Source organism: Cydia fagiglandana, chromosome Z (genome assembly GCF_963556715.1).
Source record: "Cydia fagiglandana chromosome Z, ilCydFagi1.1, whole genome shotgun sequence".
Lineage (NCBI taxonomy): Eukaryota > Metazoa > Arthropoda > Insecta > Lepidoptera > Tortricidae > Cydia > Cydia fagiglandana.
Genome location: NC_085959.1, coordinates 31,356,485 through 31,370,535, shown reverse-complemented (window position 1 = coordinate 31,370,535; position 14,051 = coordinate 31,356,485). Strand labels below are relative to the sequence as shown.

The following is a 14,051-nucleotide window of genomic DNA, read 5'->3' as shown; positions in this document are numbered from 1 at the left end:
TTCTTCATATTTATAGCTATTAGAAGACTCCTCCCAGTTATTAACCGTCTTAATAGGAGGATCCGTATCCGTAATTTTAAATGACTGTTACTAATTTTTGAATGGGAAAGTTGAATATTGGGATGTGTTTCTTGTTGCTAGCTCGATGGCCTTTCAGACGGACAATAAAATTGGCAATCTGATCAAAAATTAAATTTGATTTAAATTTCATAGTGAGATCGGCGAGCCAATGTCCTTGAATCATTATATGATTAAATTGTCAATTTAAATCGGTCTTTGCGAGAGTCTTGTCTGGGCCCTGCTTAAGGGAAGTAATAAAAGGGTTATTCCCAGGTTTTACCACCAAGTTGTTACCACTGGTAAAAACTAGTGTGATGACCTGGGTGACATTTGTGGCAGGGGTGCGAAACTCCTGACTTCGGCCCAACTCCGCTCGGCTCAGCATTGCTCCGAGCAATTATTAGGGTTGGCACCACTTGACTTCCTTTTGCTTACTGGACCACAGATAAGATAATCAGTTGAATTTTGACAACCCTAAATAGTCAAAACTGCCGAAAGGGATAGTGCCATATATTAGAAAGGGATAGCATGATTCGACCCTGAACCGGTGTCAATCTTCGGTTTTGTAGGAAGTTTCCTTTCTGTACGGCAGTAGGTACTATTATTTACTGTTTGTGGCAACTTGGCATTATTGCTGGGAAGAAATTGATTTGACGAACAAGTCATTGTCGCCATTGGCTCAATGAAGATCAAAATGGCTCAAGAAAGATACCGCCGGTAGTAAAAAATTTGTCAAAATGGTATATTTTTATTAAAAATATTATATACATATTTTACGGGTAAAAGATGCAATACAGATATGTGCTAATTTATATTTGGCGAAGTAACACAGTACATTGTAAAGTAGGTACTTATGCAGAAACAGCAAGTCACTTCTAATGACGTAATCTAACGACATAAAATGAGTCTTGTTGGGAGAGTATGGTTGAAACGCCTGAAACACACTTAACTACTGGAAAGCCACAAGACCGGATGAAACGCTGTAGGTATATCGTTTTCTGGCAAAATCTGCCTAAAGGGTAGGTACACGATCTCTAAGTTTCGGATCTAATGGGGCGCAAGCCTTTTCTACAAACCTGTAAACTAGGTTTTTAGTCATACATAGAATAAAAACACAGTTTTAGGCTGCGATCATATATAACCATGGATACCGCCTTTAGGAACATTACCGTTCAAATTCTCGGGCCAAATTAGCACACATACACAATTACGCCTACATTCAAATAAGACGACGCGTTTACAGAGCCTGTAATCAAAGCTGGTAAACGAAATAATAGTCATCTTTATTACACTAATGGTACATAGCTAAGTGTAGATGAAATGCATATAATGTCAATAACTACCAATCAGCGACATTAATCCGCTAATAACCTTCTTGCTGTACGTACTGGCCGCTGAGAGTTCGCGGTTCATATACTTGGTCAAGCAGATCTTGTCAGTAGAAAAAGGCGGCAAATTTGAAAAATGTAGGCGCGATGGGTTATCGTCCCATAGAAAATTTGAATTTCGCGCCTTTTTTTACTGACAAGATTTGCTTGACCAGCTATATTTGATTAGAATATGACTTGGACAGGGACAGGTTTATGCCATACATTGAAGAACCAGTCAAATAATTCACGTATAATAATTTAATGCAGATTAAAAGATAACTAGTTAAAATGTTGTTATGAAATGACAGACGAACTCAACATATTTAAATATATCATTGTTGTATAAATGTTTTCCGCTATAATAAGTATTTTGTATATTTAATTATCAATCTGTATGGCAGTGCAAATTCACGTTCAGGTATAGTCTGTCCGTTTTTCAAAGATCAAGTACGCCATAGTAAATGTATGGCGAACTTGATCTTAGAAATCGGACTGGCTATACAGTCTGCAAAATTTACACGGGTACACGAATCGGGTCAAAAATATTTGAATAGGCGGAGTCACAATAAATCCCCACTTTCAGTTCCAATGGAAATATTTTATATGTATATAGCCGGTCAAGTAAGTTTGTCAGTAGAAAAAGGTGCAAAATTAAAATTTTGTTTGGGACCACACCCGTTCGCGCGCTTACATTTTCTAAATTTGCCGCTCTTTTCTACTGACGGAAATGGCTTGAGAGCGAACAGCCGTACAGTCAGCATCAGATATACCTGAGCGGGTTAGGTGTCCAAGAAAACATATACACTTCAATCGTCACAAAAATAAGGACATCTAAGTTGTCATTTTAGCATAGGCTTTCAGTTCGTCACATATATCTTAACTTCTGAGTTTTTCTTTAACACATACACCCTTATTTAATCACAATGACAATAACGGTTAGAAACTCAGTGGTAACTAAGCACTCAAATTCAAGCTGCTGTCATTAATACCTACACGCACTGCCAATCACGTACGTCAGCAGCCAGGGTGCCACCAGTTGCTAAGCAGTTGTTATTTCAATGGTAACTAAGCATCAACATTTTATCTGTTTAACTTTAAAAAAAATACTGTAGCAGCTACGAATTGACACCTCCTTTCTTAAAGAAGTATTTTATCGTCAAGTGTCAAACTTAGACAATAAATAAGTAGGTTTTACGAGAATGATAGGTTTTTTATTTTAACTGTCATAGGCGGACGTTCTTCCAAATCGTAGAGCATATTATATGTTAATATATTAATTTAGCCCGCTTATTGTACTAAAATATACTATATAGTACTAAAATACGATGCTCCGAATCGATCAAAGAACGAAGGAGAAAATAATAGAATTGAAACTTAACACGTTCTCTGTCCCAATCTGACATGTAAACCTTATGGCTTTGTAATAGAGGCTAGCCGTTAAAACCATCACTGCCATGCATATACACCTACGTAATATGCTAACTGTTGACCATAGGAATGACGAATTTTGTTTTTACAACTTAGCAGAGAGGATAGAGTATACGGAGTTATATACAGTATGTATCATAACGAACGGCCAAGAAAGAGACCCATTAATGTTTAGGTCATAATGAGCAACTTTTACGATGGGACCAACCCCGAAACCCCGTAAAAAAAAATACTCTCCCATAGAAAATTTCAACATCAGACCAGCAAAATGTATGAAACTTCCAAGTATTTTTCCGCGTTTTCGGGGTTGGTCCCATAGTAAAAGTTGTTCAGTATGACCTAAACATTAATGGGTCTCTTTCTTGGCCTTTCGTTCTGATACATACTGTATATCTTTGAACTTATTGTTAGTATAACCAGTATAACCTAGCAGTAAACATCAAATGGCATTCCGCACAGGAGTAATCTAAGGAACGCTTACTGCGGGTTCAAACCTACAACGTCCTGTTAGAAAGTCGTACATACTCTACATGTGACATATCTTCAAAAAACATATAAACGTATGCGAAATTAATATAAAACCACAAATTAAGTAATAATAGAAATGAAACCCAAAAAACAAAAGCTGTAATCTCTAGGTGCATCCGACTGAGATTTGAACCCGCGGTCTCTGCTTTGAAAAGCAAACGCCTTAGTAACAAGACCACAACGTGCCTTGACAATTGGCTCTAAATTCGGCTTCAGGTAGCTTTCGCTATGTGTCACTCATTCGTTTTGATGATTCTATTAAATAAAAGAAATAGTTTGCAGTAAGCTGACTGACAGGCCTCTGTCAATGGTTGAAGGGCAAAACGTGAGATAGATGTATGTGATGACAAGACTGTACTGCTTTCGATGATTGTCAAAACGCTTTACCTGAAATTAGCATAGCTATTATTCATTCAATATACGACCATACATGTATGCTTTAAACGTCTATTTTTCCATATTGTTCAGATATATTTGACACGTTGACCGCTTAGATACCAATGGTTTTTTGACAGCTAAGGTATCAATGATTTATTGTAAGTGTAGAAATTAATGAATAGCGACTGTTAAGATATTTGTGACATGTTGAGCGCTCACAAGTAAATGCTACCATGACAGTCAACAACTTTTTGATAGTTTAAACGTTTACCTCTCTTTGAGCACCTGGAGTGTATAGCGACTTCTGCTGCTGACTGTATGTGACGGTAGAGGGTGGATTCGAATGATCAACATTTTCAGATGTGTGTATTTGTTAAATTAATTCAGTAGAAGTATATCTACATATAGGAGACCGGGTATGATTATCTCACGAGTTATATCTCATGAATAGAACATATTCTAGATATCTTTCCAGGCATCCACTTAATTTCATGTCTCTCTAATTGGACAGCTTTTTTCCATAGTTCTCTGCGAATAGTATCTTGTGGGAATCTGAATGGAAAGTAATGTAAAATGATAATATCAAATTTGATTATTAATTTGGAATAATTAGGTAGTTTTTTTTACAGCTCCATCTCATGAAATAAAAAAGGAAAATACAAATCTGTAAGAAAGAATTCATTACTACATTTATAATTATATAGAAAATACCTAAACCAAGCACAAGTTAATAAAATAGTCTACTTCATTTGGCATAACACCATCCCTATTATCCTCGCAATTTAAAAAGTCGTATGTTGTTATGAAAGTCGTATGCAGTTGTTACGTTTTAGCTTAGCAATAGGGTATAGTAATAGGGTCCCGTTTTACCCTTTGGGTACGGAACCCTAAAAACGCGACCGTACTACGCCGCCAGGTATACATACCTCATACCTGGATGTAATTTTGTACTACCATACCTATTTATATTTTAGATTTATTTATTTTCTCACATAGGTATACAAGACACACTTGTGTGTGTGTGTGTGTATTGACGGTCGATGTCGCCTGCTTTAGTGTAATAAATAAACATGACAATGGAAATTGCATCACCGAGAATATTTAACCCATATTTTAGGTATAAGATGCGTGCCTAGGAGGTTTTTCTTGAGATCATGTTTTAATTATTTGAGGAATTCACACACGGCGAAGATACTATAATAATTTATCGTAACATAAAATATCGCTCATTAATCTCACTATACAGTTTGTATGGGCTATCACAGGCGGCTGATACTATACCTACCCATATTTTCATTATTTTCATATTAAGCTGGCCATACACACTAGGGTATGCCTGCGCAGTTTTACCTGTGTAGTTAAACTGCACAGGTAAAACTGCGCAGTTAAACTGCACAGGTAAACCCTAGCTGGGTGGAGCACACACACGGTAAACCTGCATAAACTCTCAGTTCTGTAGTCATGGCACCGTCGTCAGTTGTGCTTGATGTAGACGGAGCACTTTGAAAGGAATTTAAAATATATCCTGAATATTACTGAATCTATCTAAGGATAAACTGAAATAATTTAATTTGTTCTAATACTATCTAAGGATGTTAAATAGACCCTATATTAAATAGCAGGACACTGTTATGAGAACCGCTATAACTCCTAATAAGAAATTAAAAGTAACAATGCGATTCCTTGTTAAGCCCCCTCCAGACTATGCGCGTGAATCGCGGGCGAAGCCGCGAACGCGAAGTGTGGAGTCGATTTCGCTGTCTGCGTAAATCGACTCCACACTCGCGTTCGCGGCTTCGCCCGCGATTCACGCGCATAGTCTGGAGGGGGCTTTACTGGAAGGTCATACGAATGTTTTATGAGACATTGCAATCGCAATCTATTCGCGATCTACAATCTCCGCGATCAACTGAGGACTGCGCAGGCGAACGCCACACTCGCTCAGTTTTACCTGTACACAAGTGTACAGTTCAAGAGCCCACAGGTAAAAAAGCGACCAAGTGCGAGTCGGACTCGCCCATGAAGGGTTCCGTAGCAGCAAGTAACATAATAAAATTGCGGTTTATGATTTATGACGATTACGAAAAAAACGACTTACTAGATCTCGTTCCAACCAATTTTCGGTGGGAGTTTGCATGAATGTATTACATACATGATATATTTTTTTTAGTTTTATCATTCTCTTATTTTAGAAGTTACAGGGGGGAGGACACACATTTTACCACTTTGGAAGCGTCTCTCGCGCAGCTGTACAGGTAAAACTTCGCAGGCGTACCCTAGTGTGTATGGCCAGCTTTACAGTCTATCGAGCGATATGGAAATTGAGGAGGTTCGGCAGTTTTTGGCCGAAACCAACCCTATGTTTTTTACGTTTATTAGGGTTTATATTATATTATTTTATTAATATTTTACGCTGCGTAGCGAACGAAATACACCTGTTACTGTCGCACTAAAGTGGAGTCCAGAGGCGGGATGATCAAATCGACCGAAATAAATTTAGCGTCATTCTCCAATATCTCCATTTGAGCACTCTAGATAAATAAATAAATCTATTTTATCGCTAATATCGGCCTTAATCGGCTAGTCAAATTAGCGTTTATGTGCGCACGGCCTGATTTGATTGGACAATTAAATCAGATTGGCGAAAAATTGTCATGTCTGGACTGGGCTTAATATGTATGTAAAAGTGATATAGAGAGACACAAAGCGTTTCGTTGTCGTAGCGCAAGCGATTGTCACCTTGGCTAGGCACCCTGTACTTGCCACAAGCTTATGGTAAAAACGCCTATAATGGTCATGGCACCAATTGTGAAACGTAAACCAGAAATCCTTTAAGTATTTAAAACTGGCAATATTTTAGCATAAACAAGGGTCACAATGCTGTTTAAGATTGGCTTTACATTAATTTCGGTCTGTTTAAAAGAAATTGCGCAAAATGGCATATTGTCCTTGATGAGGGGAAAACATAGCTTTAAGTTAGTTAGTGCTTCTGGGCTTTTTATGGCTCCTCTACACGATGGGCCAACGCCGGCCACTCCAAGGGACGCAGCCGTGTGGTAGAATGAGATAGCAATATAACTTGCTCCCTCTAACGCATAAATGCGTCTCTTGGAGTGGCCGGCGTTGGCCCATCGTGTAGAGGAGCCATAACGCAAATCGACAACCATTGTGCCTATTTTGCGTGCAGCGAGGTAGCGCTACTCCAACCACCCCAGCTCCTCCATGAAGCCTAATATCAATAGTAGCAATACTAGCAATGCTTTCAGGTTGCTGACTGCCTCTTTTAGTGTGCTCGGAGCACGCTCGTAGTCCCTATGTAGTAGGTATTAGCTTTAAATTGTTAATTAATTATGCTAAAACAAATTGCAGTATCTTCACTAAACTATCGTAAACGTATAAATTATGCAGGACATTTAACTATGAACGCGCAAAACGGTGCTATAGAAAATATTAATTTTGCGCCTTTTTCTACTGACAAAGTTGTTTAACAAACTTTAACATGTACCTATTCAGGGGCCTAGCTAGAAAACATGATATTAGTTGATAGAAAACACAAATGGAAACATAAATAATGTATGGAAATAGTCACGTGACTTATTTGTATGTAATTTTGACAAACGTCAATGTCTGATAAAGTCGTAAATATTAACAAAGTGCGGCCCGCGTCAACTTCGTTAACTAAGTACTATGTGGCCTTTGGCTGCTAAAAGGTTGCCGATCTAGGGTAGGCGCCCAGTTCTGTTTGCATACGTTTTTGGTTAACTCTCATTTAACAAATCTTTTGTTTAGTTACAAAACCATAACAACAGTTAATAGAATTATAAGTGTATATTAAAGTAGTGTTGTGTACGCTGGAAGAGAGGCCAATGCTCAGCAGTGGGCGATAAAGGGCTGTTATGATGATGATGACCTAATAGGTACCTACGTAGAGTTTATGACAATGCAAATAAAGTACTTAGCAGAGATTCGGTGGAAACTAAAATGACATTATTAGGTTAGGTGCCATTAAAATTTTAAGAATAAAGACAGACAGGTAAACAAGTAGGTACTTACGTTAAAAATATTTTTGACAAAATGTTGGCTTTGTCATGAGGATTCTTTTCTTTAATAACAACTTTCGATTCCATGTTTCTCAGACACTTTCAACACCACTGGTATAGTTTGTATTTGTTATATGGTAAGTATAATATTTTTGTATATGTGTATTACGTCTAAAGCTCTCATATATAACTAAAATAAATAATATCAGTCAATTTTGCCCAGTAATCATGTCGAATTCAAAATTCTTGTTTAGTTGCATAATGTACGCCTATACTTCCGTCTCATCTCGTGTTAGTTTGCAAAAACAAACGGTTGATACTCGGAATACAATGAAAAATTTGCTGAATAAAGAGGATGCGGCTTATATTCACTGGAGTAACGTATATGTAAACTGCATAAATGGCGATATAACAATATTAGTTAAGTATCCACTCCGATTAAGTACACTTATATGCAACTCGCGTCAAAAGTCAAACCGGCGCCGCGGCGCGCCGATGGTGAACTGACACTGACGGGCGATTTGGCGAATGGGAGGAATGGAGTAGCGAAGCGGGAGGCGGGCGGCGGGCGAGCAGAGTGCCATCTGCCGCCGGGTGACGGGGCACGCGGGCCGGAGCGGCTCGGCACAACACACGGGACGGATCATGGACTGATGTTTTTTGGCCAGCGTGTAGAGAGGGTAGTGATAGTGGTGTCGGATGGCTTATGGCACGGCCACGGAGCCGGTTTAGGTAGTGGGCCAGCGAGTGTGTCGTACGCATCTACACGTGACCCATTCCATAGTACGCGTGCTCAACCATCGCATGGCTATCTCGCTGGTCCAGCGAGGGCCATTGTGTAGAACGAGGAACCATAACCATCGCATGGCCATTTCACTGGTCCAGCGCTGGGCCTTCGTGTAGAGGAGCCGTTTGACGTAACAAGGGTAGGGTAAATGCACCAGTGAATGAACCCTTACGGAAATATTAGATGCTAAATTTATCTTATGGTGTGTGTTCTAGTTTGTTTTAAATAATAGAGTTTTTGAGTACGTTACTTCACATTACACCTATGATGAATCGACTTTATTGAAGGTACACCTACAATAAAGCCCGTTCACAGAACACACAGGTAGGTAGGTAGGTAGGTACACCTAGATTGACCTAGATCTGAGGTAGATAGTATGATAAATAAATGCAAACAATTTATAAGCAATGTTTTCATAGCTTTCTAGCTCCATGCCTCGCCTTCGCCTCTAAACTGATTCCATCATTTTCAGCGGATGGAAATCACTACAATTCTGATTTTGGTATCATGATGACTTGCAGTTTACTAATAAGAAGGTTAAAAGTTATCGACAAAGTGCGAGTCACGCGTAGCAAGCTAAATTGTTCAGCAGCATGCCAGCCATAGTCCGTTTTTGGGTTATTCCCACTCACAAGAGCGCGGTGCGCTCATTCTTTCTTCCGTGTTCCCACTAGTTACGAGTGATAACTACTGGGAATTTTTTCCCCACCCATCACCAGATCACCACTGGTACTTAACTACTGGGAAAAACGTGGAATTGGATGAAAAGGAATATATAAGTCTGCCACTGCTTTTCCTGCCGAAACACCTTGACAGACGGGATTATGTAAGGTCATACTCGTAAATTTGTCTGTCAAGGTGTTTCGGCAGGAAAAGCTTTGGCAGACTTATATATTATTGAAATGAGGGTTCATACCTACCGACTGGAATTGGTTTCATGGTGGTATCAGATGGGTTAATTTAGGGGTCCCGGTGGTCACCATTGAGAGCGTCTGCCAAAGCACTTCCGGCAAAAATAAATACTGACAGACTTCGCTTTTCTGTGTCTACAACTACATAACTGCTGCCATAACTATTATTTTGGTACCAGATGGGTTAAATTAGCTCCCGGCCCTTTTTCGCACCGGAAGTGGCCTTCTTTTTCGTACTTTCGGCAAGTTCAGCCGTGGTAGACTATCAAATTCGGACTTAGCATCACTTTTATGGGAAACCGTTGTGCATTTCATCGCGGTACCTATCAAGTCGGTTCCAAATTTTGCAGTCGGCTCTTCTACCAAAACCTATGCAAACTTGTGGCCTCAGTTACAATGCTTGGTACCGTGTTGTAGACCGTGGGGCCCATCACGTGAGTTAACTTGGACGACTCCACTGCGGCTAATACCTACAAGCCTGTTAGCGTTTCGCGTATTGTACCCGTGTACCATTGTGTTCGTTTCGTAGGATGTAAGGTGTTCACGCACATACACAGCCACCTGAATTATTAGGTACTACTGCGGGTAATGTGAGAATGCCCAGTTTTGTGAACAGTTGCTTCGTCGGAGTATCTATAGCGGTACTCGTGAGATGGTTCGTATGGCGCGTTTCTGGAGGCGAAAACCTCTCTCCCACTCGGCATCGGCACAACGTCGCCAGAGTTCCGCTCCGTCCTGTTCTGTACTGTATTAGGGTGTAAACTGTTGCAAAATAGCACGTGCGGCCGTGCGGGCAACCCCCGGAGTCACAGACCTAACGATTCGACTTAGGGCAAAGCATGCGCTAGCTACTCTGCTGTACAGTTTGTCTACACTCCCACTTCAAGCCCGACGAGTCTATCTCAAAACCCAGAAACGCAGTAGGTACCAGTGGTTTGTACCACCAGCGTTCCATCGATTTAAACAGCCAGCGGCGCTGCTTGGCAACCTGATAAATTAAATTGCATGAAGTGCATTTTCCTAAGGTTGAGAGCCAAGCCATTGGTTCCGAACCGATGAGCAAGCTGCGTGGCTGCCTCGTACAATGCCTTCTCAAGGCCGTCTCCATTCGGAGCAGTAACAACTGCAACGTCATCAGCCTACATTAGTACCTCGCCGGCTTTTATGCTGGCGTTGCAGCAGCTGTAAGTACGTTTGACTCCCTTGATATTGATAAAAACTTTTTAGATATTCCTTGTAATCAAAATTACAAAAGTACTAGAAAAACTACGAATCCGCATACCTGCTCTAAGACCACTGCAAATCCAGTTGGTTAATTTGCGATTCCCACCGCCCCGCCCGGCTGGAGCCGGACCGCGCGGAGCGTATTTTATGCATACGCATGTGGCTGTACATTATATACGGCAAAAGCGGTGGCGTCCGTCCGGAGATGGTCCGGAGCCGGGCGCGTCCGCGAGGAGCCGACCGGCTCCAAACAAATGTGAATGAATGCGCGCCGATTCCGCCCGTTCCATTTCCAAGTCGGTGCAAAGTAGATAGCAAAAAAGACACTTACTGCCATTTTCTTTTCTTGGGGGGAAAACCCGTAAGGTTGAGCACGAGGAATTGTTCCAGATGTTCCAATGACAGCGTTTATACATATGCTTACAGATAATAAGGAAATAAAAAAACATTCTATAGGTACAGATGTTTAAAATTTATTGTAAAGCTCTCTGAACCTTCCGCACATGTTGTGTTTTTGATTCTTTTAAGGCCATATCCAATTTATTTGTTAAATGCATGAGGTTAGACAAGTTGCATTGCAGCAAGATGTGTTGAATGGTATGTTGACACTGCCGGGCTGTCTTGGCACTCTGGATGGACATATTTGTGGTTTTCTCATAAACCTTATAAGTCTCTTTGTTATTCTTCTTATCGTCCTGGTTCGTACCGAATGGTTTAGGCATTGATAACACAAAATCCATTAAAACAGTAGGCCTCACTTCTTCATTGGTAATCCTTGATGCTACCTAAAATTGTTACATACGCAGATATAGATGTTATCATTGTTTAATTTGTTATTACAATTATTATCATAAAAGTTTGATTACCTGAATTTCGAACCTCCATATTAAATCCTGATAGCTTGGGTCCTTTACTTGAAGCAAATTGAGAGCCTCTGATAACTCAGTTTTCTTTGAACTATAAAATTTAATTAATACCTCACTCTGTTCCTCCGTGAAACCTGCTATGGCCAATGAGGACTTGAAATCCGTCTCTAGTAACTGTAAAGAAATACATTTATACAGAATAACATATTCTTACGCCATACAAACAAGATGCAGAATATATGTCTTTTATTTAATAACAATTTTACAAAATTGTGGTAGGTAAAGTAAAAAGTCGGTCACACAAGCCTTATTCAGCTTACTGTGGGATTTAATCAATTTGTGTAATAATAATCTATGATATATATTTTTTTTTTTTGAGTTAGCATACTGTTTTGTCTGAAAACAAGGAGTTTTAAGGGATAAAACTTGCCCACATTTATTGCTATCTTATATCGTTTTATTAATATTTACAAAAATGTTATACTTCTAACTAAGCACACAGTCAATGTCAAAGATAAAATATGTTTACATTTTTAGGTTTACATAAGGGAGTCAGTTCCAAAAGTGTAACCATCGTCTACAGTACCTACATTCACGAGATTAAAAATAACATAGGTACTGTTGAAAAACATAGAAGTGGCACAAAATGTCCCAATATATAACAAGACCGAAGTGATCCCATAAGTGTTCTGTGAACAAAGTTCTGTACGGAACACTAGAAATGGCAAAAAATAAAAGTAACACTCATAAGGGTGTAAGTTGCAAAAGTGTAAACATCGTACATCGTCAAATGTACGTACATTCACGAGATTGAAAAATATCATAGGTACTGTTGAAAATTATACGAATTATAATAGCCATATTTGTATTCACCCATATTTTTACACTTGACTGTCGGCCTCAATTAAGTTTTAGACTTTTTGTCAACATGACAGAGTTAAATTAAAACTGGCAAATTGTCCTAAATATTGTCTTAAAAATCTTAAGTAAAACTGATATACTTACATTATGCTTGCATCCTTCTACAATCAAACAAGTCAATGCATGGACAAGATTTTGTATGGCTGTTGATGAGACTTTTAGTTTCTCTGAAATAAATAATACTTAATAGTACTCATCTGATGCAACACACTCAGTGGCGGATTTGCCCTAAAGGTGGCCACTGACGAGCCATCCAACAGTCCAAATAGCGTGGCTGCAATCCAAAATCGGTCCGTGAATGTCAAAAACGTACAATGTTTAATATTAGGATGCCGTCCATTTGGATGAATCCATTGTAACGGCATCCATTTGGAAGGCTCGTCAGTGGCCTGCTTAAGGCATAGTAGAGCGGCAAGATGTTAGGGTAGGGGCAACAAATTGTGACAAAAAATTAGCTAGATGATAACTCATAATGTAGACAATATGATGGGTGCTGAGTAAGGGGCGGCCTCAGAGCCTGGGCCTAACCACTGAACACACTATTATTTTTGATTTAAGTATATAAGATTAAACTTAAATTTAATTTAAGGTAGCATTATTTAAGCCCTGTCACATAACATAACAGTTTGTTTACAATACAAGTTCTTACCTGCAGCAATACAGTATTTCTTCTGATTAATCCCATTATTTAAAAAGTCAATGGCAAGTTTACAAAAGTCAACCAACACTGTAAAAAAAATATAATTAACAATAAAATTATTCAAACTAATAAATAAAAAAAACCTAGAAAGACTATCTTTCATACAAACTGGATGTGGGTTTAATAATAATAACTTTTACGGATTTGCCCTAAGGTCTAGGGAGACAAGATATTTAGGGGTGGCAAAATGAGATAAAAAATTTGATATTGATAACAAGAAATAACTCAAAATGTAGTCAATATGATGGGTGCTGAGAAAGGGGCGGCTACAGGTTATGGGGCCTAGGGCGGCAAAGACTGTAAATACGCCGCTGTAAATAACTCATATTCAAGGTTGAAAGTGGGTGTTGTACTAATAAAAAAGTATACAAAGGAAGGTTTTGCTAAATTCTACAGAAAATAATTCTAGAGTTTTACTGATAAAACATAAATCAACATTAGTTTTAGTTGTTATTCATAAAAACTGGTGTTTAACTAAACTAGTAAAACTGAAAAAGTAGAAAGTCCAAATATAAAGTTCTTGTACAGTTGTTACAAATTACTTAAATAATATATAAAATATAGGAGTCTACCTTGAGTAGAGTGTTGATGCAACAACCGCAAATGGTCCTTTTGTAGTTCGCTAAGAAATATAATCATCTTTACTTAATATTAACAATTATTAATGGATACACAACATTCAATTTATTCAGAAAAACTAAATTGAGTTCGCACGTGTACGTTAATGTACTTCAATCGGCTTGAGTTTATTCGTTTCAGTTTATATGCTATATGTACTTATTAGAAATCAATACAACACAAATTAGAAAGAAAAAACCTTTAAAACCACAACATTACA

The 14,051-nt window shown here is 38.8% G+C and overlaps 2 protein-coding genes across 2 annotated transcripts in view; both read right to left on the bottom strand.

Annotated features, from left to right (window-relative positions):
- The window catches only part of LOC134678846 (ATP-binding cassette subfamily C member 4-like), a 46,301-nt gene extending 37,985 nt beyond the window's left edge, over window positions 1-8,316 (bottom strand). The window contains exon 1 of the mRNA XM_063537552.1: window positions 7,818-8,316. Coding sequence (XP_063393622.1) covers window positions 7,818-7,891 — 74 coding nt within the window. The 5' untranslated portion in view covers window positions 7,892-8,316. The remainder of the gene's footprint in view (window positions 1-7,817) is intronic.
- A 2,867-nt stretch (window positions 8,317-11,183) lies between these two features.
- LOC134679313 (COMM domain-containing protein 2-like) lies at window positions 11,184-14,050 on the bottom strand. The gene is made up of 5 exons (XM_063538217.1): window positions 13,786-14,050; window positions 13,163-13,240; window positions 12,598-12,680; window positions 11,593-11,766; window positions 11,184-11,511 (listed from the first exon to the last, which is right to left on the bottom strand). Exons 1-5 carry the CDS (start codon window positions 13,850-13,852, stop codon window positions 11,200-11,202), a joined length of 714 nt encoding a protein of 237 aa, XP_063394287.1. The 5' UTR covers window positions 13,853-14,050; the 3' UTR covers window positions 11,184-11,199.
- Between the last annotated feature and the right edge of the window lies 1 nt (window position 14,051).

Bases quoted from the DNA above. Each gene is read 5' to 3' on its own strand.
- LOC134679313 (XM_063538217.1), bottom strand. From the start codon at position 13,852: ATGATTATATTTCTTAGCGAACTACAAAAGGACCATTTGCGGTTGTTG. The intron at 12,681-13,162 runs GTAAGAACTTGT...TATTTATTTCAG, and splicing joins GAAATACTGTATTGCTGCAG to AGAAACTAAAAGTCTCATCA. The intron at 11,512-11,592 runs GTAATCAAACTT...TAACAATTTTAG, and splicing joins TATGGAGGTTCGAAATTCAG to GTAGCATCAAGGATTACCAA.